Source organism: Diachasmimorpha longicaudata, chromosome 3, assembly GCF_034640455.1.
Source record: "Diachasmimorpha longicaudata isolate KC_UGA_2023 chromosome 3, iyDiaLong2, whole genome shotgun sequence".
Classification (NCBI taxonomy): domain Eukaryota; kingdom Metazoa; phylum Arthropoda; class Insecta; order Hymenoptera; family Braconidae; genus Diachasmimorpha; species Diachasmimorpha longicaudata.
The window spans coordinates 10,283,882-10,307,197 of NC_087227.1; the positions used below are offsets into that span (position 1 = coordinate 10,283,882).

The 23,316-nt window shown below is 36.6% G+C and overlaps 4 protein-coding genes and 1 long non-coding RNA gene across 12 annotated transcripts; 2 read left to right on the forward strand and 3 right to left on the reverse strand.

Annotated features, from left to right (window-relative positions):
* Nucleotides 1–9: 9 nt before the first annotated feature.
* Nucleotides 10–14,220, reverse strand: LOC135160706 (leupaxin-like). Of its 8 annotated transcripts, XM_064117560.1 has the most exons (10): nt 10,348–10,365; nt 9,405–9,525; nt 7,611–7,783; nt 5,618–5,777; nt 5,356–5,488; nt 4,895–5,078; nt 3,416–3,904; nt 2,915–3,145; nt 1,320–1,440; nt 10–1,202 (listed from the first exon to the last, which is right to left on the reverse strand). In XM_064117560.1, exons 2-10 carry the CDS (start codon nt 9,496–9,498, stop codon nt 1,057–1,059), a joined length of 1,731 nt encoding a protein of 576 aa, XP_063973630.1. In that variant the 5' UTR covers nt 9,499–9,525; nt 10,348–10,365; the 3' UTR covers nt 10–1,056. The 8 variants fall into 8 exon arrangements, with proteins under 8 accessions (XP_063973630.1, XP_063973636.1, XP_063973632.1 ...); XM_064117566.1 differs by lacking the exons at nt 9,405–9,525; nt 10,348–10,365 and adding an exon at nt 14,079–14,220; XM_064117562.1 differs by lacking the exons at nt 9,405–9,525; nt 10,348–10,365 and adding an exon at nt 12,738–12,962.
* Nucleotides 6,806–15,358, forward strand: LOC135160730 (uncharacterized). Its single transcript, XR_010298618.1, has 4 exons — nt 6,806–7,247; nt 8,308–8,566; nt 8,870–9,337; nt 9,526–15,358. It is a non-coding gene; the product is annotated as an uncharacterized LOC135160730 (long non-coding RNA).
* On the reverse strand, nt 14,527–16,909 carry LOC135160709 (RING-type E3 ubiquitin-protein ligase PPIL2). The gene is made up of 7 exons (XM_064117570.1): nt 16,724–16,909; nt 16,093–16,628; nt 15,825–15,973; nt 15,424–15,696; nt 15,206–15,357; nt 14,783–15,118; nt 14,527–14,667 (listed from the first exon to the last, which is right to left on the reverse strand). The coding sequence occupies exons 1-7, from the start codon at nt 16,753–16,755 to the stop codon at nt 14,589–14,591; spliced, it is 1,557 nt and encodes a 518-aa protein (XP_063973640.1). The 5' UTR covers nt 16,756–16,909; the 3' UTR covers nt 14,527–14,588.
* A 116-nt stretch (nt 16,910–17,025) lies between these two features.
* On the forward strand, nt 17,026–20,732 carry LOC135160707 (zinc finger CCHC domain-containing protein 8 homolog). Its single transcript, XM_064117568.1, has 4 exons — nt 17,026–18,017; nt 18,630–18,843; nt 18,933–19,104; nt 19,225–20,732. Exons 1-4 carry the CDS (start codon nt 17,170–17,172, stop codon nt 19,701–19,703), a joined length of 1,713 nt encoding a protein of 570 aa, XP_063973638.1. The 5' UTR covers nt 17,026–17,169; the 3' UTR covers nt 19,704–20,732.
* LOC135160727 (small integral membrane protein 14) lies at nt 20,496–23,178 on the reverse strand. Its single transcript, XM_064117592.1, has 5 exons — nt 23,020–23,178; nt 22,418–22,505; nt 21,351–21,405; nt 21,105–21,244; nt 20,496–21,011 (listed from the first exon to the last, which is right to left on the reverse strand). Exons 2-5 carry the CDS (start codon nt 22,487–22,489, stop codon nt 20,964–20,966), a joined length of 315 nt encoding a protein of 104 aa, XP_063973662.1. The 5' UTR covers nt 22,490–22,505; nt 23,020–23,178; the 3' UTR covers nt 20,496–20,963.
* Nucleotides 23,179–23,316: the final 138 nt, after the last annotated feature.

The following is a 23,316-nucleotide window of genomic DNA, read 5'->3' on the forward strand; positions in this document are numbered from 1 at the left end:
TAGGTTAAAATCTTTTAATGGTCCTGTATTTATTGAACATTTTCTTAATGTTTAGGATTATCAATGTTTACTTAAAAAACAACATTGTTGATTGTACAAAGCCAAATAAACAATCTGGAGCCTGATTTCATATAAAACTTGGTTTTTCAATTTCTATTTCACTTTTCTGTTCAGTTAAATCAAGTTCGCACAATTATTGACACTGTAGATTTTTTAATCGCTATTTGGCATTCTCATCGAACAACTAATTTCATAGCTTGAGTTTATTATCTAATACTGTATTAATAGTACCATAAATTGCAACTGAAAATATCTATTAGTTCTAAAACTTCATAATAATAACATTTCGCTTCCCTCCGTCACGTTAAAAAATCAATTCCAAAATAAGAGAACTTCAAAATTAATCAAGAAGTAATGATAACTGTACATAAATATTTGTTAGTTATACCCCACGAGCTTTGGAATGATTGGCCATTTCTCGACAAGCTCTTTATCAATAAATGAACGTCATATTTCCGTTATACACAACAATTCCTTCAGCGTTAACCAAGATTTATTAATTACTCATGGATAGGGTGGTTGAATATGATTCAATGAATATTTATTAATTGTTAACAAATGGGAAGTTGCCGTGATAGAAATTTCAATTGATTGTAAATATTATTTTATATAGTTCATGCAGATATCAAATGAGCTTTGCATTAATTATCCTAAATAAAAATATAAATCGATTTTTCTTCGGGGGACGAGAAGAGGGAAATGCCCGATCATTTTTGCATCTCGAGGGGTATCTTTCAGATTATTTTTTCACTAGAATTCAGTCAAGAGAATTAATGGGCATATTTTGTCTGTTCTGAAGCCCTACTGGCTATTGAAAATTCGTTAAAATTCTAGGAAAAAATAATCGTCATAAATATAATAAATTTAAAAGAATTTAAGAGGAATTCATCTCCTGTATTGCAGCAATTAGTATTTTCAAAATTTCCTCATTGTAATTTCAATGATGGGACTTCTTTAAAATTTTTGCGAATAATTTTTCTGAAGCTTTCTAGAGGATCAACCAAAGAGCTTTTCGAAGCAGCCGTGGCAGTAGGGCTTATCATTCTGTTCCTTGAATGTTCCTTTGTTGAGCTGCTTCAGACAGAACGCGCAGACAAAGTGCTCGGGGTGAAATTTCCTGAACATTGCCGTGATGCAACGACCTAACAATAGAAAAATAAACCATGTGGAATGTACTTACTGATTAGGGTATAAAATAGAGAGTAGACAGCCACAGGAATTTGTTCAGTAACCATGACTATTGCTTATAAATTAACTACCTGTTATTGGTTTATGGCATCCAGCGCATAGAGACCCTCGTTTCGCATGGTAATGAGTTTCACAGTAGGGAAGGCCCTCGTGATCGAAAAATGAACCACCCTGGAATTTTTGCCGGCAGTCCTGAAAAAAAAATCTGGATTCTACAAAATGTCCAATTAAAATTACAGACTTTAAAAACTTGACGAGTACAATGCTTCCATTCGAAATAAAAATCACAAGTGAAAGCACAACTGTCCCACCGGCATTAACGACAATTTCGCGACTTTGCCAAACATTTTCCGTATTTCATCAAAAAACGTGTAAGCACTCTGTCAAATAATGGTTCAAGAGTTTGGCAAATCTCCAAAACCCCAGTATTCACTTATGACTACATAACATCCTAAAAACCCTAAAAATTTAATCTTCCCATTCCGCCCACCTATCCACCCTCCCATCATCTCAACGCCTACATAACTTGACAGTCTTCAATGAAGTCTAGGTCTAGGCGACCTTGACTAGATGACCTCAGAAACCTTGCACTAACCATAGGGAAAATATAACAAATTGCAATTATGTAAAAATAATGTAAAGAAGACGCAATTTTCCTGTTGTTTCTAATTTTGGATCTGGGAATTTTATTCTTGTCAATTGATAGCCAAAAATTGTCAATCCGACAGGAAAATTTGGCATTGCAAATATAAAATGAGAAGTGCATAAAGACATAAACTAGAAAGCTGTCTCCTCGGAACGTAGATGGACCTAGAGGGTCAAGGTCGCCTCTAGTGTGCCCCTGAATATCGAGAGTCAAGGGCACATCCTCAAAGAGAAACAAAAAGCTTAAGAATGGGGACACCAACACCTGTGCCTCCTCATTACATTTCGCTTTGTATTGTTTTTGTTTGTTTGTGTTTTTTTTGTTTTTTTTTGTTTTTTTTAATCATTCAATACATGTTACAATTATAGATTAATAAATATCTATGAAAAATTCGGACAAAAATATATTTTCCCTTTGATTTGTGTGCGCATAGATTTTTTTCGTGTGTTGGCTTTTTATCTTCATAAATTCATCATTTCTCTGGGGTGCGATAGAAATGGTCATTCTCTGAAATTGATAACGAGACGTTTTCTCCTCATATAAAAATAAAAATAAAAATTAACTTCTTTTTTTGGGGAAGGTCTCCACATGTTGGAGTCCAATGGGCATTTGGGTATGAGGAATACGTCTTGAGTATCTCAAGCGGTGATGTTGAACAAAAAAATGAAAAGAAAAACATTCATAAATGGTTTAAGCCTCTTCTCCTTCTTCCTCTTCTTCCTCATCTACCCCCACGCATTTTGGACAGACGGGCTTGCCCTCCATGGCGTAGAATGATTTTCCAGAGACAGCTTTCTTGCAGTCCTAGAATATTGTACCCCGGTGATTACAGGTGGCATAAATACATGTCAATTGTGGACATATTAAAATATTTTTTTAATTCTCCACAAATGTCTGGCTGCTGAAAAAAATCTTAAAATTCAAGAGGATGATGTTATCACATCAAGAGTGCTCACACAGCCAATTCCTGAAAACGTAGAAAAAATTTAATGAAAGAAATAAATTGAAATGTTTTTATACCCTGCAAACGAAGCAATCAGGGTGCCACTGGCTATTGAGGGCTGAGATGTAGTTCTCCATGATAGCACGATTGCAACCACCGCATTTCGGTGCAAACATATCGAAATAATCCTCACGACAGTATGGTTTACCATCTCTCTCATGGAAACCTTCTTCACCGAATTGTTTTCCACATTGAGCACAGAAGAAATGCTCGGTGTGCCAAGTCTTCTCCAATGCTGTTACACATTTCTAGAAACCAAAAATAAATATTTAAAAATTTCCATGAAGTCTTTAAAATAATAGTCCTCTTTCTCTTCTCTCGAAATTTCAATTCTCTACAAGATTAAGGCTTTCAATTCATTGGCAGTGAGTGATGTCCGGAGAAGATATTCAGTGACTTCAGTCGCAGAGATATTTTTTTTAACGATACAAGTCGATGGATATTTTCGTACAGCATCACTCAGCACCTAGATAATTTAACGATTGACCATCATGATGGGTTATATCTGCGACTCTTACATCCAAAATCGGTCCATTGCAATAAGCACATCTCGGTGAGAACAAATTGTGGTAATCATTCTCGCAGTAAGGATGATTTTCTCTTTCAAAAAAATTCCTAGTCCCCAGTTCTTCACGACAATGAGTGCAAGTAAAATGTTCCGGATGCCATGTTTTTCCAAGTGCTGTTATTACTTGGCCAACAATAGGCTTTTCGCAAGCACTGCAGCACCCCTTCTGAGTTGTAGTGACACCTTGTCTACTCATGTCTGCCTGGAGATTACCAAGCATAGAATCCAACTGGTTCTGTCTGATGTGAGTGGTCGTGTGACTACTCTCGCCCTGTTGGGGTTGGTATTGATGGGATGTTTGGGTCTCAGTTATGTGAATTCGTGTCTGGGCCGGAGTTGGCTCTTGAGGCAATGGACTTGGACTACTCTTCGTAGCTTTGTTAGGCTTTGCGTAAGGTGAATCTGTCACCAGTTGTAGCTGATGACTTCCTGAGTTGATCTGGAATAAAAACCAGTTGATAATATTTATCTGAGCGATTGTTTTCTGGTGAAAATTTTAGTCTTAAAAATTTCCAATGGCTGATTTGCTTTTTAAAAGTTCCAGGGCTTTTTTTTATCACCTTAGTGATCTCGACGAGCTTCCGAGACCGACTGAAAGCTTCTGCTTCAGTGTTCTCACTCAACTCTGTGATTTTTAGTTCCCCCCTCCCACTTCTCCGTCAATTTTGCCTGTGATTCCTTCACAGTTTCAGCTATTTCGGTAACATGGCCAGCCAAGAATGGGCAGAGGAGCGATTTTAAACATAAACTCGATTGGCTTAACAACCGCGTGGGATTGACTACAGTATTCAACACGAAAAATCATTGGTAGTTTTTTTTTCATATCACTGTGATAGTTTTTTTTCGCGCAAAAAATTGGGAGCTAGTTCTGCCTTTTGCTTTCATTACGACGAGTTATAAAATTCTGCAACTTTATTGGTCATGCAATAGCAGACTTGCTGCATTGCATATTGATTGATCGATCCTGTTATGATTTTTGCAATCACTAAATTCGACTGACATTGTCAACACTTCCCTTCAGTTGTCATTCAGAAGACACGAATCGGACAGGAAATGGACAATATGCTCGAAACTTCTTCTACTTGATAAGTTTATGGTCATTATGCCGACGTGTCCAGGGTGAATGACAGGCATAACAAAAAGAAGTTCTGTAACATTTTTCTTGTTGCCAGTTCTGTTAAAAATATCACTAGAAACTGTCTTAAATCACGATTTCGTGACAAAAGCCCTTACGGTCGACAACAGACGTCAATGATCTATAAAAATGAATATCTCATTTTTTTCTTCAGGTTCCTAGTATTCGTGATAATTATAAATCATCATCTATATAACTTCGAGCCGAAAGCCCGTCAGACCGAACCTTGAACTTCAATGTTATTCCCTCGAAATCGTGTTTGCGAAAAAACGTAACTCGATGGAGTCTTCTTACCTTAAACTCGGAGAGCGATGCCATGAGGTCGTCCAGTTCCTTGGTTGCACTACTTGCCGCATGGCCGTTGGAAAATCCCCGATGTACTTCATTGTGCGAGAAAGACATGGGCTCGTACACGGGCTGGACCTCGGTCGACGTTTCCTGAACTGTCACTTTGACACGTCCCTCTTGTGGATATTCACTTTAAAAATTCATAGAATTTCTCGTGATATTTTTTTCGCAACGTTTTAAACAATTCAGGAATTAAGAAGTGAAAGACCATCAAATCAATCGAAAGTTGCCGATTATTTCGCAATTATTTTCAAACGGAAAGGACTCGAGTGACTTATCGGAATGGAAATCTCGACATTTGTTTGCTAATTCTTTAAAAAATAAAAAAGGCTGGAAAACTCGGGTTTAAACAGTTTACCCCGGAATTACGGCACGTAAACTTAAACGTGAGGCATTATTTCACCTACACATAGGGTACAGCAGTGCTCAATTCCTCGAGAAGGGAATCAACAGTAGGCCTGGATGTTGACAAACTACTTGATGATCGCATCATGGGACTGCCGGCTCCGCCATTCTGTCCTGCGATTGCCGATCTAGGGTCTAATGGAAAAACCACGACATAGACGTACATAAATGCAAGCACATGGGTTCCATAACCAATACATAATAAATAAATAAAATAAATAGATAGTCATTGCATTATAATTATAGTGATCAATGCTGACTGACCTCGTTCTTGAAACTGAGAATTGTAACGTGCATTGCTGAGATCCTGAAGAAGTGTATCAAGTTCTGAAAGGTTGTTGTTCAGTGATGGCATTTTCCCGGAAGGTTGAGATACACTTGTTGTTACAGCTTCCTCAATTACCTCTCGGTTCTGATAAGTCGGCTGGAATAAAAATAATTTACCAATAATTTAGATCTGTTGGCAGTAATTCGTAATCGCAATTTCTCTCATAGGCTCATGGTGTATCAGAAAAGGCGATGGTAAGTACACTGAGTTCTTGAACTGCGCGGGAGGGGGGATCAAGTCTTGTGACATGTCCAAAAATATTTTTTTATTAGTTAATTTTTTATGAAATTTTTAGAAATGTGATAAAACGCAAAACAGGTGTAGCTTCTCTGTTGTTTTGACTGTTGGGAGCGTGTCCGTCGTGTCGTGTGCCAAAGAAACACATTATTCGGAATGATGATGTCAGAGGAGCGTCGATAGTTTTCAAAAAAAAAAATATATGAATATTTTCCGCAACAAAGTCATTTATTTCCTCATCAGTCAACACTAATCCTCAACCTCTGAACCTTCATTCCCTAATAAATTTCAACATTTCTCCATTTATATCCCAATAAAATGGACGAAAATAAATATCAACTGGGTTAAGCTAAAAATAAAATTTTATGCTTAAAGTTCAATAACGCAGGAATATACAAGAGGAAGAAAACAAGATTTGAATCGTTGTCTATAGTTATTACTTTTACCATGTGATTGATATGTCGAGATAATTATTGAATCAGATATTAATATTTTTAACGAATTCAACATTTCCGGGCTAATTAAATGTTCCTGCGATGAGGAAAATTTCCTCACCAACTGCAATAATAACGATAATATCAAGTAGAGTTTATTTTGGAGTATGTCACGTTAAGTGGCTCTGAAACAAATTGTCTTTGATATGAAATAGAGTTGTACGTGGGTGAATTTGCATCAATTGGGCATGGAATGACGTTTCAAAGGTTTTTCACTTGCCAAGGTTGATTCTCATTTGGAAATTTGATGTTCTTGACTAGGTTTATTGGAAGGTAAAAATAATGACACATTGACGACACATTGAGTCTTGTCTCACAACTAAGTTACATGGCTCTCAAATAATCCGTTCCTAGCAGTTTTTCTTCATTACGTTTTATCAAGGAGTATTTCAATTCAATTTGAAACAATGCACAGAAGTGGTTGCAACGACTTGCAATGAATAATAGATAAGTCCGAGCCCTAGAACATGAAAATCAATGGTTTCTGAGGGAAACTGCCAGGTGCGTCAGGCGAATGGAACTGAAATCGATAGGAAAAGTTCTTCGAACTACCCGTTTCTTTCTCTACCCACGAATGTAAGTAAAACCATAACGACAAAGGAAAATATTCTGCAATTAACTACGGGTTGCTCGACCCAGGAGCTGACGTGCTCAAGAGAAGACGTGCAAATTTGTTCAATGCAGTTCTGAGATCGAGGGTGGACACATAACATGAGAAGTATTAGAACTTGACTTCTAATTATTACGTTTAATTATCGCGACAGGGTTCTGTGCCAATTCTCACGTGATAAGACGTCTGTCCTCGAGGAAGTTGCGTCGTTCTCTAACAAAGAAGGTTTGTTGTCTTGACCTCTATCTATCTCCCCATCAATCATCATTTAGATATTTTCAATCCGCACTTTGCAGAACATACGCGTTTGCCAATTTCCAAAGATTTTCGTATTTGCGTTCGTCGGAAGATTCAAATCGGGCTAAGGTCACATCCGCGAAATATCAGCAACAAGTTTGCAACTTATTGGCGCCACCTACTGTTTTATATTTCCAATTGGGTGTGGCGAAATTACTACTTTATCGATAAAAATAATAATGTTAATTGTGTTATTCCGAATTGGATGCGATATATATTTTTTGCAATTTTTATTTGCAAACAATTTGTAAATCTAAAAGGAGTTAGTGAATGGGACATTTTCTAACTTACCGACTGCGGTGGAAGTGCAGAAGTTCGAGTGTCGTAAGACCGATACACATTTACCCCATGATTTCTGGATCCATTCAGGGAACCGTAACCCGGGGTCGCGTTGTTACCCACGTGGTGGTGTTGATGAGCTCCCTCAGGAGAAATGGTATTCTGCAGGTCAGCCAGCAATGCATCTGAAAATAATAAATTCAACCAATTAATGAAATAACATTCATAAAAATCATAAACATTCAAGGATTGAAATTTCGAAATTTATTGAGTTTTATATTCTAATCTTTTATTTTACAAAATGTCATTAGTCCCAAAATTTTAATAATAACGATGATTTTTCTAGGAATCTTAGAATTGATTTTGTAAAATGATCTCTCGTATTCCTTCTCTGCTATAAAATCGAATGACAATTGATAATTGCTAACAACCAATAAATTTCAATTCTCGATATTGGAGAATATCTCGAAAATTATCTATTCTGTTCAAGTCGAGAAACCTCACGAACGGCGTTCATAATCAAGTTCAATGGAACTGAGAATGACATCACCTTCTTATTGGGAAATTTGTACCACATCCTCAGTACTCTACAGGGTATTACCACAATGCCGATGACGTGAATCCATTGAAACAAATCACAACGTCATTTTTAATTAATTTTGTCCCCTTTTGGTCAGACTAACGGCACCGGTTTTCCCTTCCTCTCTAGGAGATTTCTAGCTACCTCACCACGATTTGCTCAATAACTTCTGTGAACTACTGTGACAACGTTTGGGCAATTATTGTCCAACCGTTACCAACAGCTCTTCAGAATATGGACAAAATAACAGTTCGGAATTTATAGCTCGGAGCCAAATCTATCCAGCAACTGACGTCTAGGTTCATCATAAGGAGAAAAAGCCACATGCTTGCGTGGCAAATAATCCACGTCATTTGCATTTCAATAAGTCGTTCGTATTTCAAAAAAAGTTGAGTATGCACTTTGTTCCACTGACTCGTGATCTAACAAAATTGACTGAACTTGAGTCATGTATTGGAGTAGTAGCACGCAATAAACTAACTGATGTCAGTAGATTAATTATAAAATTCTCGAGAGCCCATAAATAATTCTCAAACAAAATGAAAAAATGTTGTTGCTCTTAGAAACTATCACCCAATACCCAAGAATGTCAATCATTAATTATCAATAAGAAATATTTTTTCTAAATCAAGAATAGTGTGATAAGGAAAAATTCTAATGACCTAGCAATTCATCAAGCTGATGATTACAGATAAAATTAACTGTTGACATGAACTGGAATCTTACCGAGGTCGCGAAATCCACAATTCTCAATTAATTCGGAACAATCTCTTGAAGTGCTCGCCATAATCGCAAAAAAAACACGACAATAACACAATTAACAATCGACAAAATGACTAAAACACTGAATTCTCCACTGATAGCAGAGTAACGCGGAAAAATCAGAGAATCACGTGATAAGGTGCACTTGGATCATTCTTCGTGAATGAATAAAAAATGAAGTGACTATGTGGGTGTGGGGTGGATCATTGGCGAGTGTGCCGGTCGTTTCGTCGTGGTAATACAGCGAAGACCGTGAAGTAGTGGGAGAATTTCCGATACGTTGGAATCAAAAGAAAGTAGAATGAAAACCACGAGTTTAAAACGCCTTATCTCTTCTTCCGGAGTGGCTTGACTGGATTCACGAGGAATTCCAGACTTCGCAAATTCAACGCACTTGGTATGTCCTGAGGAAAATTATTTTAAAAATCCTGTTATCTCTATTTTACTTTGATTTTGTAACTTACCAATGTGGTCTTCCCACGGTTCATGTTTTTGAATCGTCTTTAAACGATTGGGACTCAGGGGAACCACTGGTGAAATAGATCTTGCAAGACTCATTTCTACTTAATAATTTTGCGATTTCAGCTATTCGAACAATAAAAAGAGAGCAAATCAAGGATTTTACAGCAAAAACGTAAGTAAAAATCCCACACACTTTGTAGAAAGATTTTTCAGACCCAGAATAAACAAATGTCTGGCTCTCAACAATGAATTTAAATGGCCAGACATTTGTTTATGTGAATTTCCGGCAAATTTTGATTTTATTGAATGTTTTTTAGTGCTCGAAAAATATTTACGAAAGTCATGTGAAATTCAAACATTTATTTCAGCTGTGTTGTTAAAAATAACATCACTGCACAATACTCCAATGGATTATGCAATATTCATTCTCTTTTCCTCCGAATCTATGCAAGAAATTCCTATAATTTTGAGAAATCAATTGCCAATGATCGATTTGACTTCCCTGTTTTTTTTGAAAGATTCAAAATTTTGTAAAGTGTTAATATATCAATCCAACTGCCTCACACAACTAGGGACACTGAAAATCCCAAAAATAAATTGAGAATTGGAGCGCAAAAAGCGCAGACACTTTCAACATAAACAACTTATTAAAATCCCATCTCTTAAAATTTCTACAAATAAAAAACCCAAACAAGTCACTGAAAAAAAAAGTAGCCCACATGAATCCCCGGGACTGGAAGAAATTAAACAACTCCGTCTTTCCAGTCCGAGAGCAAAAATTCTGTTCTATTTTTCTTCAGATGCTAGAAGACGTCAGCACAAGTCTAAACGAAAAATTAATTAAGGTCAATCACTGGCAATTGATCTCACAAAATTGATCGCAATGGAACGAAAAAATCTTTAAACCGTCGAAGACTGAACCAAAAACGATGAACAGAGTGATACCAAATGTTGACAGTAGAAAAAGATGTCTGACAAGACTCCGCGAAAGATATACACTAACCTCTGCCTCTGAAGGGGCTTAGAAACCAAAAAGCGCGTTCACATTTGTATTTCAACGTTAACACAAAGTCTCACTATCTCTCTCTCACACTCTCATCTCATTTATGTTGCTTCATTGTGTAAGTTGTGCAGTCAAAGATGAATCAGCGTGTTGGGGTAATATATATCGAGAATGGCTAGGAGTACTACTTCTGTCTTTATCGCATCCACGAAACTGAGTTAACATTTCACCTACATACTAAAAATAAACCAACGTAGTGGTGTATAGATATGAATTTCGAAAAAAAAATGTATCGTTTCCCAATGGACCAGGACACAATAAACACACGATTGATCCTCTTCCCCTGGAATCTAATCAATCACTTATTTTCTCTCTGAAGATCCCCCTCCTCCCTCATCCCTCCTCCGTTCGTTGTAAAGAATAAAAAATTGTAAATATGTCTGGACATTCCTCGATTAACCGATAAATATTCAGTAAGCGGCGACTGTATAATTTGATAACATCACTGTGCATTAATACAGGCCGTGCCCAAATGACCACATGGATATCTAAAAATACTTATTAATTGCATCGAGCGCATTGTTATCGTCTGATGTTGTCGGGAACGTTCGAATATTAACGGCTAGAGGCACGTGGGTGCGGAGGCCGTGAATGATCGGTTTCTACGACTCGTATATGGACACGAACCTCGGGGAAATTTAACGTCAAGGATTGGTGGATTTACCCACCCACGAAATCACGAATAAATGTCAGAAAACATCATCAACTGGCCCTTCCTTCCTATATGTCAGCAACCGCAACTCATCACATTTCAAAATTCCTTCATTTTCCCGCCCCGCAAAAATTCTGGAAAAAATCCTGTGTCTGTATATTCCACTGGACTTACTTTTACCGAATTAATAGAAGTTCAGATTTCTTCAATAGATCGAAATCGTATTGATGAAATGATTATAACATCTCCGTCATAAATGAGACTCACCCGTCATCATCATCATGTTCAGTAGCTGATCGATAAATTCCTGGCGCTTTAATTATTTTTTAACAATAAATTAAAGCACGTTAGAAACGATATTCGTATAACACTGGAAGATTCATTGAAATTCACCACAAGTTAAATGGATGATGGTAGCGATAAATTAAATGAATCGTTAGTGAAGTGCAACCGATTCGAATGAATCCAAAAGACTGTGGTATGCTTATGTAGGTTTCTCATGTAGAAGTTCCAGCAGTGACGTCAGATATTTCCAATCATGGGATTACGCGGGCGTTTGAAATCATTGTGGGACGATTTCGATACAGAAATACCAGTAACATGAAAGTGAAATAATATTTTTTTTATATTTTGGGGAGGGAAAAGAGTCACGCCCTCTGCAGATGATACGTGCGAATATTAACTGCAGCTGATAAAATAGATTTTAATTTTCATTTGGCAGACAGCATCTGCGATAATAATTTAGCGTGGGCTATGAGGGTTCAATGTTCTCTACCATCAACATTACGAACCCGTTTACTTCGTCTTGTCTGTCAAGCATTCCACTAATGACCAACGATCTATTTTGGTTTGACAGTGAATTTCGAGTTCAAATGAAAACTGACTATTTACTACTAGAAAGGTTTAACGATTATTGAAAGCATCGCAAATATTCCATTCCCGGATTATATAATTTATTAATGATGTATTTACTCAATTACTTTTTCCGAGTGCTAATACATGTGAAGCATTAATTAAAAAAAAATTACACGACTCTACGTGAACCTCAATGGCTGCATTATTCGTTGCAAACGTATTAACATGTGTTGCAAGGTTATCCTGATTACAGAACCAATTTAATTACATAACTTGGGGAGAAAGAGATGATTAACCAGTCAGTAACGTATCTCAATTAGAGAATATAATTCAACGAATTATTAAAGGGACAGTGGAACGTCATGGAGTCCTCGTGTTACTGAATTATTATTAAATCTCATTACCAGGCGAGACCATGCCAAATCATCGAGACACTCTGCCTGTGTTGCATTTTCTTGACTTGCAAATGGTATCACGGAATATTAAATTCACTGGTTTCTAAAATTAAGGACGAAATTAATAATGAATGAACATCTGATAAATTTAACTTTTATATAAAATATCTAAACTTGTGGAATGGTTGGAGATCTACCAAATTCATATTGTAAATAAATATATTTATTTGTGTTTATTCATATTTTAAATCTAATCACGTCTCCGCTGGGAAGACAAACTTGTACGTGGGGAAAGGTGATCTGTTTCCCAAGGCTCGGGTGTGAAATGCACTATTAAATACCTCACAAATGAATAAAATAAAACACTCACAGCCAGGAGCTTCCGCTTTTTTAGAGGTAATCCTATATGGTATGTACGTGGCTCCGCGATGAACTTTTCCATACATTGTTCTATCCATCGTGACAACAATTAATTAATCCCCAACAATTCTTGTTAAATAGAATTTTCCCATTCACTAAATTACCAAAATAACGAATTTATTATTTATCACTTTGGCGATCCCGAAAATGTCTTCTAAAAGTGAGAGAAAATAGTTCAGTAATTTATCATCATTTTACGTCATATTGTTGTTGTATTAACGTCCATGAAAGAGCTTTTTTTAACCCTCCGGCTTAGGAGAATTAACGAACAGACACTTGTTGCCTACGACCACGAGGTCTCGACGATTTCTTTGAACAATTTCCCACGAACACGATGAATTCACATATTAACCCGGTGAGATTTGGAGCATTCTAAACGTTACGAGTGAACAACAAGTCATACGAAAGCAACTACCGACGCTTTGACCCGACAAAATGAAACGTTTACACACACGCCTACAGCATCCAACAATGTTCAGTTTCAAGAGGACTGTCGTGGAAGTCTGAGTGTCGGGATTTTACGGTTAAAAATAAATACTGAGAGCCTGACGAAATACTACCGGATTATCTCATCTCAAAAGTCTTGTTGCTTTTCATTGTTCAACTTTTTAGTTGAGTGTCATTAACCTGGCTCCAGTGCTTTCCCTATTTCCAAAGGGTTTGTGCCACTGTTCGTGCCGTTTCAATTGATTAATCAGTTGACTTGGATTTCACCTGCTTCTAATTAGTGCTTGCTACATGCCAATATCACAGTTCCGGAACTCAGATTTTTTTATTGGTAACAAAATGCATCCCTTTGCCCAATGGACCGGGAATTATGGTAAAGGTCAGGCTCTGACAGAACCCTGGACCCGTAGATATGTCCACCACTCTCCCTTCCCATCTGTGAAGGTCACGAAACGATAACCATGAAGAGTAGGCATTTGTCCGCAAAAGTAGAAACTTCCGATAATACATTCTCTGATAATAAATGTCAGCAAGATCTAAAATTAGCCCTGACTCACTCACACTGCCATGGAGACCCACAATAGAACGTGAAAAATCCAAATCTTTTAAATTTCCCGGGGTTTGTGTAAATTGACAACAGAATAAACAACAAAAAATCAACAATCATTTTCCCTTGCGAAAAACAATAACATGTCCAGAGAAAAAAATCATATAAATTCTGCCTCTCCTGGAAGACCAATAAACTACGATGAGTAATGAGGATAAAATCAATCCTTGAAATTTTATTTGGGAGATAATTTGAGGTTATAAAGTGACTTAGAATTCTAAGTGTGTATTTACTCACCCAAATCATCCATTTTACTTCGATAAATGGTTGTCCCTCCGTCTCAATGAACAAATGTCACAGTGATTCACTTTTCCGGAGTCTATAGGCACAAGAGGAACGAAAGAACGAGAAATAAAATCTCCACTGCTGACTCTGAGTTGTCTGGGAGGGACTGAAGAAAACAAACATGGTGGATCCGGTTCCAAGGATTCTCTACATAAATTAAAAGATTTTTCTCGTTTAGTCTTATCTGATTATCGCTCCAATCCGGCTACGTCCGACTAATTAGCCAATTAAGTGTTTCCGGCTGCAAAATAATATTAAAAAAATTTGAACTACATTTTTTGTCAGTTTGTTCAATTTCTAGTGAACTGAGGAGGAAAAATGGTTGCAAGAGCAAGTTGTGTTACGAGAGAAGAGGGAGAGGAATGACTGAATAAAAACGTCTATTATCATAAATATGATTCATTTATTCACAGAAAATTAATTTTGATGGTGTAACACTCGGAAATGGGAGTTTCCTCTGATTCACCAACTAGAAAAGTTGTCCAGCACTTGAGAACCTCCTTTTCTCTTCTTCTTTAAAGGCCCCTCCACCTTTGAGGACCTGAAAAATTCAAGATTTATTGGAATTGGCAATGATAATAATTCTCTATGTAACAATGTACTTCTTGGTCGAATGAATAAATAAAGAAATGAAAGTGAAAAATCATGATACTCACTCTAAACTGGATCCTGGCTGGAGATATTTTGCTACCCCAGACCTGTAAGCTTTTAGAACACCGTCATCATCGGCTTTTCTCCCGGATTTCAATCGCTCAGCCTCTTTCGCAGCTCTCTCCAGCTCCTCAGCTCTCTCGGCAGCTAGGAGCTCATCTGCTTCTTGAAATGGATCCACAAATATCTGAGCTGTTTGCAGAATAATATCTTCAATAGGTCTGTCCTTGTTGTCCACTTCGATCTTCTCCATTGCATTCAGAGTCTCCATTCCACCTACGATTTTCCCGAAAATCGTGTGTTTACGATCTAGGTGACGACAGGATCGAAATGTAATAAAACTGAAAGCAAATGGATAAATATATTTTTGATATCGAATGAATTGTCTCAAGTATTCACTGCCTATTGAAAAATAAATAAATGCTTACAACTGAGAGCCATTAGTATTCGGGCCAGAATTGGCCATTGAAAGTACGCCCCGACCCTGATGCACTAAATTCGGCTTGAATTCATCAGCAAAAGGTTTCCCCCAAATCGATTGACCTCCATTTCCCGTATTCGTGGGATCTCCTCCTTGAATCTAACATAAAAATCAATTTTAATGTTTTAAATGAAAAATTTCCGTCTTATGCGGTCCTTTACTCACCATAAAATTTCTTATAGATCGATGAAACTTTGTATTGTTGTAATAACCACTTTGGCAATGTTTCATGAAGTTTTCACATGTTTTAGGCACTAGATCAGCAAACAATTCTACGTTCAATGAACCGAAGTTTGTTACAATCCTCACATATCCCTTCTTCTTCACTCGTTCGTATCTCACCAGATCTTCATCGACCACAGCTGCTTTGTGCATAGTTTCTCGAGGCATTACTGTAGACGTGAAACCTGCTGCTACTGCACCCGTAGAATAGTGAGCCTTATTAAAGAATAGAATAAAAAAAGTTGAATAAATAAATGTCCTAATGAACCATAGCTTATAGTGATGGGTAAAAAGCAATTCACATTTTGTGAATTTCCATAAAATTTGAAAAGAAATGCTCTTACCGCATTAAACTTATCAGCAACTATTGCTGCTGCTTCCTCTTTTTTCTCTGTTGGTTTATAATCTCTTTTCAACTCAGCTAAAGTCTCTCGTGTTTCCATGGAAATTGTTTTCAATCTTGCATTTGGATTTTTACGATCTCGAACGGTATCTGAGAATAGAGAATCACTCAATTAGTTGCTAGTGAGTAATTTAAGTCATTTCAAATTGGCCTCGTTACTATACCCTACCATAGTAGAATATAGCCAGCATGTGTGGAGTCATATTCACCTGCATCTTCCACTCTGAGATTATTTTTAATGTGATGAAATCTCGAGAGATTGAATTTTGACACATTAGTTGGGTCCTGAATCGTAATCAAATCACTTCTGGTAAAAGGTTCGTCATTGATTAAATCCCTCCAGTTTTTTGTTTTTATGTTTAACTGTTCCACCGCCTCGTAGGAGAAAACATTTCCAGTAGTTTTAACAGCGACAATATGCGTGTGTCGTGAGAATACTTTGAATAGCACTGGACAATGGTATTCACCTTCAGCATTTTTTGAAAAATTTAATTTGATCAAACTCTTGACGTCGATGGGTTTGCCAGTCACTGGATTATGTTTAAACTGTTTGATGTAGTTTAAAAGTGGCTCCAGCTCAAAAATATTGCCCTGAGAGTCACAGTAAGGGTGCTCGAAGGGCTGTAAGCTCACACAGCAGTGATTAAAGGGTAAATGTCGAAAAGTTGTATCTTCTGACGTTTTGAAGTCGTCCCCTGTCCTCTTTCCACCATATAGAGTCGTCCACTCGGTGTACGTCAAGTACCTGAAGAGCAATACCGAAATTTTATGCAAAAACGTTGAGGAAATTGTTGTAAACTTCATAATTATTGATAACCTAAAAATATGTGTTCAACGTACATTTTATCCTTTTGATGCTGCTTCTTCCCCATTTTTGTAGATTTCTTCTGAAACGCCTTTTCAGAACTCTCCAAACGCTCGCGAAATTCTAATTAGTTTTCACCACTCTTCACTACAATAATATTCACTTAATTTTTTTTTTATGACACTTTTTAATGTCGTACTTGTGTACAAAATACAGTAATTCACCTACAAATGTCTTGTGGCACGCGGGTTCGCCTACGATACACAGAGGTCGCCATTTTGCATTTTTTGGTAGTGTCTACATTATTTGAAATTGTACCGCCGAATTCTATCTAAAATGGCGGAAGCCAGGGACCCTAGAAAACCAATACAGTCTACTATTTACAATTTACGGAAAGTTCCACGTTCGAAAATAAAGCTCTATTGTTATTAATTCGTGTGATGCCTGTATCTCTGCTTTCGGTAAATAAATAATAGTGCTCATGAGTGGCCATCGTGTTAAAGGCGAAGATGCGGACATCATTTGTTTGGACTCCAGTCAAGAGTCCATTAAATGCATTCAAAAGGCGGAGGAGGATGAAGAGGAGGGTGAGGTTAGTGACGAAGTGTCAGTTTGTGAAAACTCGGTAAAATTCGATGAAGATCTACCTCCAGGAGTTGCTTCGGAGGATTTTATCATCATTGATGAATCGATCGAAGAGCTGACCCATTCACCGCAAGTTCGTCCTGAACCTGAAGATGGCTCCGAAGCGCCCATTTTGAAGGTTATCTTCAGAGATAAGGATGTTGCGAGAAAATACAAATGGCAAATTCAAGACTTTCTTACCCAACTCATCTTCGGTGAAGCTGCAGATGACAAAAATGCGTCAAAACCCACTCTAGACATCTGGCCGACAAAGAATTCCAAAAAACGAAAAGCTGAGGAGAATGGATTGGTAGCAGCTACAGATAATACTCTCTTCATGGTCGATAATGATCCCCGCCATCAGGACAGTCTCGACGTTCCCACGTATGGAAAGAAATTCGAAAAAGTCCTCAAAGAGTTAGACGTCAAATCTGCGGCAGAGGAAGAAAAGGACAAGGCAATGCCGATACGCAATTGCTTCAATTGTTTGGGAAATCATAGTTTACGTGACTGCCCAGAGCCTCGGAATTTTGCAGAAATTTGCAAGAATAGAAGTGGTTTTAATAGTAGGAATTCTTCTAAGTCTGTAAGGTATCATCTGGACGAAGACAACAAGTTCGATCATTTCACACCTGGAGTTTTGAGCAAGGAATTGAGACACGCTTTGGGATTGTCAGATAATCAACTCCCTAGACATATTTTCAAGTACGAGAATTTCAACTGATTTTACTTTTTTATTGTTAGAAAAAATCAAATATATTCATAACTGGGCTGCCAGGGATGGCCATCAATATTCCGATATTGATAGAACGATTCAAATCTCAATTTTGGATCGACCAAGATCACGTCGGAACCCTGAGAGTGATATTGATAATTGATAATTTAAACATTTTATAATAATGTCGGTCTATGGATATGGCTACCCCTGGCAGTACATTTTATGCTTGACAAGGGATGGAATAGAAACTTGGGTCACTAGTGGACTGACAGCTAACAATTATTCTTTTAGGTCAATCCTTTTTACAGCATATATTACAGAACAGTCGAATTGAATTCATCAATGAATCGACTGCTGACAAACGTAAAAGGAGTTTACACAGATGAATTTTTCACAAACATTTTTTTTTCTTTCTAATTAAATTTCTGTGGCTATTCAAACATCTGCCAATGTCTGATGATTTGTTTTTCTCTTGAATGTGAAAACTCAACCTTCTTAACTTATAAGAGAGTCTAATTCTAATCTTACTTTTTATTATTTGGCTGATTCTGTTTGTTTTGGAGTTCATTGATTAATTTATAATTTTCTAATGGATATAGAATGAGAATGCTTGGCTATCCCCCAGGGTGGCTGGAGGAAGCTCGTCTCCAACACTCTGGTATAAATCTTTATAACTCTGAAGGAATAAGAGAGAGGGAGTCGGATGAAGAGCAGGGAGAAATTTTATCAAAGGGGTCCAGGGATAAGTACGATATAAAGAAAATCCATGACTTTCCTGGATTCAATGTTCCAGCACCACCAGGATATGTAGATGTGAGTTGATGTGCTAACAAAACCTTTCACTCAATAAAAATCCAATGAAACTTTTTTTGAAGTGTTTAACGATGTGGTGAATTTTTCAGGCTCCTTGGGATGATGAACAACGAAAAATCCATTCCAAAGTCACCATGCTCGCTGAAATACGGGGAAGAAACGTTGAGGAAGGATACAAGAGGAAAAAACTGAAACGAAGCGGAACAGCCGACGATTTTACAGACATCGAACCAACAACAATGGACCTTGATGTCACAGAAGGTTTGTCCTCAGTTTTAAAATCGTTCTTCTTATGAAACAATTGTAAAACAATTGTTTAAACAATTATTTGCTCATGAAATATTTTTTTCCAATAAATTGAAATGAATTTCTTATTTACAGTTACACCAGTGGAATTAGTACCGATGAATGGCCACTTTGTACCTCCACCCCCACAGGAAACATCACCACAGCCTCCACCTCCTCCGGCGCTTGAAGCGAATACTACCCCAACTGATTCTACAACAGGAATTGCGTCTCCCTCTCTTAGTGACTTAGAAACCACAAAAGAGCAGTTGTTGGAGTCATTGGAGGATTGCAACTCTCAATCTAATCCAGGAATTCCTAGCAGGTCGTCTTTGAACATCCCTGGGACACCGAACAATACGTACAAAATTGGAAAAATTATGTCTGTGGAACTGGGAACCCCAATTTTACAAAGTACATCACCATTTTTAAAATTACCGTCAAGTGAGAAATTTTCTAAAAACATTTGTGATGTTATAAATTTTGAGAATTTACCAAATTCCACTGGTAAATACGAAAAAATGGCCGGACTTTTACAGAAAGTAAGGGTAGTACTTTCTGATACTCCCGAATAACAGAAAAATTTTGAGTTTTTTCAGTAAAAAGAAATTATACAGAGACAAAATTGGACAAAATGAATGCATAATATTTTTGTTCTCACACATCAGCTCGAATTCTACTACAGACTGCATAATGACAAATCATAGCAAGACAAGTTTAAAAATATTGAAATACTATCATGTAGGGATGACAGAGTGGTGGTTTACTTCCTTCTACCATTCATGAAATATTATGGTAATGAATGATTGCAGAGTCATTTATTAACAAGATATTGTCCACTGTAAATTCTGTCGGCCAACAAAATCTCAGAACAAATATCTTTCGTACAGAGATAAATAATTGATTCTTTATTACAAAATTCTATCAGCATCAAACGTTGGAAGTTCAGAGTACAAACTATAAAATTAGAAATTCGTAACCAAGTAATGGTCATGGGTTAGTTAAAAAATTTCTGGAGGGTATTGGGGAATAATAAATTGTTAGCTATCTCAATTGTTGATTTAAAATATGATAAATCCGTCGTGAAAGTTCATTTTCGTCGTTAACATATTGTAAATAAATCTTGCAATTTTTTTTCATTTAAAGATAAACTTTCAGTAGAAAAAACTATCGAATCATGTCATAACAGAGAACATGAAAAGTACTTCTTTACTGTTAAAAACTTTAAATAAAATAAAAACTGTAAATTCAAATGACTCACAAATTTGTACAGAAGACTTCAAATATATTGTCTATTTTTTTTGTAAATTATTACAGTTCATAATACACTTGGTTAGAAATCTGTAGTGGAGAATAAAACATTGCTATTCAGTATGAAAAACCAAAAATTTATTACTCAATATTTTTATTTATACAATTATTAGCAATTAGTTGATTGATGTTAAACATTATCCAATAATATATCTTAAGAAATTTATTGTGGAATTACCAAGTATTTTGGACACTTGGAAAAATTTAACTCTTCACTAAAGGTAAATATAATGTTCATATTCTTAATTTTCTTTCAATAATTTACGTTAATAATTTAATAATTCTTTTTATTGCGGTCATTGCACTAGTACTGTCGAAAAATGATCGTTCACTGTTGTGCAAGCTTTCACGATTTTTTTTCAATGGTTTTTCGCTCCTCTATCACTCACCAATCCAGTTATATTTCTGTCTAATTTGTTTAAACCAATTGTCTAACAATAAAATTTTTTCATGCTAAATAGCTGGATTGATTTTTAATTGGTTTGAATTCATTTCGGTAGTTGATTTGCGTTCTGAAGCAGGCATTAATTGATTGCCGGTGGTGGTGGGGCAGGCGGATCATCGTGTCGGCGCTAAAAAAGACAATTTATTCATTTTTTTAAGTAATTTTTTCCAAAGTTCACCCGTCGCTTTATTTATCTTGAAACATGATCAGTTTTCCTTACAGACGAGTTGGCATGAGCCTTCTCCTCGGACTTAGTCCTCAATGAATTTGGTCGGAGAACGTAAAGCAACAGCATAGTTATCACAGCAATGCTCATAAATAAAAAATCAGATCCCGGCTGATTCGGCGGGAGCCCTGGAACTGAGTCAAATCGCGGTAATTAAATTAATTCTCTCTCTCTCGCACATCATAATTATGGATTAGGGAATTTCAATAGCTTCGTTAAAATAAAAATATAAATACATACGCCTCGAGAAATTGAGACATTCGTTATCGGTGCAGTAAGCCTGTGTTTGTCGCAACTGAAAAGGAAAAAAAAGATAAATGAAAACATAAAATCGGCGTTATCAGTACAGCTGACGATGTGAACGTCTGTATAGCACAGGCGATAGATTTAATTTTTTAGATGGACTGCAGAATTTACTAAATTTTTTCAACTGGACTTGACATTCCAATTAACATATCTTTGTCGCCACGTGGAGACCATAGCCTAGAGCATTTGATATCTTTCTCACGTTATTCCTTATCTACGAACATGTCCTATCATTTCATAATTTTTTATTGTATTTCCCCTCACACATTCCTCCACTTATAAACAATTCCTTAAAGGAGTTTTTATTTTGCAAATCAGCGATCCGAGAGTTGAATCATTCCCGAAATGCGCGAACTGGCTGGTGATTGGTAAAAAAATTCAACAGTTGTTGTGTTCTTTAATAATGTCCCTGACGAAGTATTACCAGACCCAATTATTATTAAACCGAACCAGATGATATTATTTTTTAACAACAGAAAAAATTCAATTACTTTCGTTTTTCCTTTCCACTCTACTGTTTAACCCTTCATTCAAAATTTCGAGAATTCAGGAAGAAATTCACGGTCGAAAGTCGTTTTGCTGATGAATTCATTCAACAACGAGTGAAATTAAATATAAGTCCTTAGGAAACAATATTACGTAAGCATACAATAACGCACGTGTCATTGTTGCATGTCTTCGAACGTTCGACAAAGGAAAATCAGAAAAAAAAAGATCGACCACGAATTGTCAGCCCCACAGAAAGCAAAGTAATTGCGCAATAGTTATTTATGAAAAACATAAAGATCCACTGAAGTAATATTTCATAAATACATATGAAAACTTACACATACCAATACACATGCGAATGATATTTGTTATTATTCTTTTTTATTTTAGAAATAAAATTCAAGGATGTTCATTATCGTTCGGGTAGTGAGTCAGTCACATCGACAAAGTCCAGAAAAATATTTTACTTCATAGCTAGGAATTTTTGGTTTATGATTTTTTATATTACTTACGAGTGATATGAGACGCTGTACAGAATCGTGGTTCCATACATACTCGCACATGTCAAATCCTTCGTCCCCCATGATTGAAATAAAATTTCTGCAGTGTAAAAGAGTAAATTATCAGTTTTGTAAATACAAATAAAAATATACAAAAAGTCAATTACCCGGAAGGCCCAAATTTCGATTTTTTTTTTCCAGAACTGCCATTTTCTATTTTTTATAAACCTATGAATTCACGATAATATAGAAGTTGAACGATTGTTGTCTCATTGCACACGGCATTTGTTCATTGGCTCATGCAGTTGAGAATTATGACCTCTGGGGCAAAACGGGAATGTGGTAGATATTTTTTTGCGATTCAGCGTCAAAATTAGACATTTCGACGAAGGAAAGGTGGAAAAAATTGGGAATATTGAACAGACGTTCTTATATTTTTCATACACTTGTCAATTGTCACAACGATACGCGACATTGTTGTGGTTTAGGAGCAGTGCATTCGATATGGAAACGAAGGAAACAATTGTAACAAGTCAAAATCGCAGGCCATATGATCTCGACAATCGTTCAATCGTCCGTATTGACACGAAAATTCAATGGAGTGAAATGCTCACCTGAGAACAGTTGTTTTGATAATTGCACTGGAATTAACTCCGGAACTGCAGTATTTATGTTTTTATCGATGCGCGATGGTGGCAGAGGTACGCGATGGACGGAGAGGGGTTTCCAGATCGACCGCCACAATACAATTAACGAATGGGTATGTTTTCACGGTAGTATGACTGCCCTATATAGATGTTTACAAAGAATCCCGCGTTCCACATTGGTCCACGTACAACCAATGAGGGATCACGTGTCAAAAAAGCGCGGGAACTTCAAATTATGGCGCTCGAGTTCAAAATCAATTCACA

Bases quoted from the DNA above. Each gene is read 5' to 3' on its own strand.
- LOC135160727 (XM_064117592.1), bottom strand. From the start codon at position 22,489: ATGGGGGACGAAGGATTTGACATGTGCGAGTATGTATGGAACCACGAT. The intron at 21,406-22,417 runs GTAAGTAATATA...TTTCCTTTTCAG, and splicing joins TACAGCGTCTCATATCACTC to TTGCGACAAACACAGGCTTA. The intron at 21,012-21,104 runs GTAAGGAAAACT...TGTCTTTTTTAG, and splicing joins AGGCTCATGCCAACTCGTCT to CGCCGACACGATGATCCGCC.
- LOC135160709 (XM_064117570.1), bottom strand. From the start codon at position 16,755: ATGGGGAAGAAGCAGCATCAAAAGGATAAAAT. The intron at 16,629-16,723 runs GTACGTTGAACA...ATTGCTCTTCAG, and splicing joins CAGCATCAAAAGGATAAAAT to GTACTTGACGTACACCGAGT. The intron at 15,974-16,092 runs GTGAATATGACT...CTCTATTCTCAG, and splicing joins TCTCAGAGTGGAAGATGCAG to ATACCGTTCGAGATCGTAAA.
- LOC135160706 (XM_064117560.1), bottom strand. From the start codon at position 9,498: ATGAGTCTTGCAAGATCTATTTCACCAGTGGTTCCCCTGAGTCCCAAT. The intron at 5,489-5,617 runs GTCAGTCAGCAT...TTTTTCCATTAG, and splicing joins TTCTCAGTTTCAAGAACGAG to ACCCTAGATCGGCAATCGCA. The intron at 3,146-3,415 runs GTAAGAGTCGCA...TTTGGTTTCTAG, and splicing joins GCAATGGACCGATTTTGGAT to AAATGTGTAACAGCATTGGA.
- LOC135160707 (XM_064117568.1), top strand. From the start codon at position 17,170: ATGAGTGGCCATCGTGTTAAAGGCGAAGATGCGGACATCATTTGTTTG. The intron at 18,018-18,629 runs GTACGAGAATTT...TAATGGATATAG, and splicing joins CTCCCTAGACATATTTTCAA to AATGAGAATGCTTGGCTATC. The intron at 18,844-18,932 runs GTGAGTTGATGT...TGAATTTTTCAG, and splicing joins CACCACCAGGATATGTAGAT to GCTCCTTGGGATGATGAACA.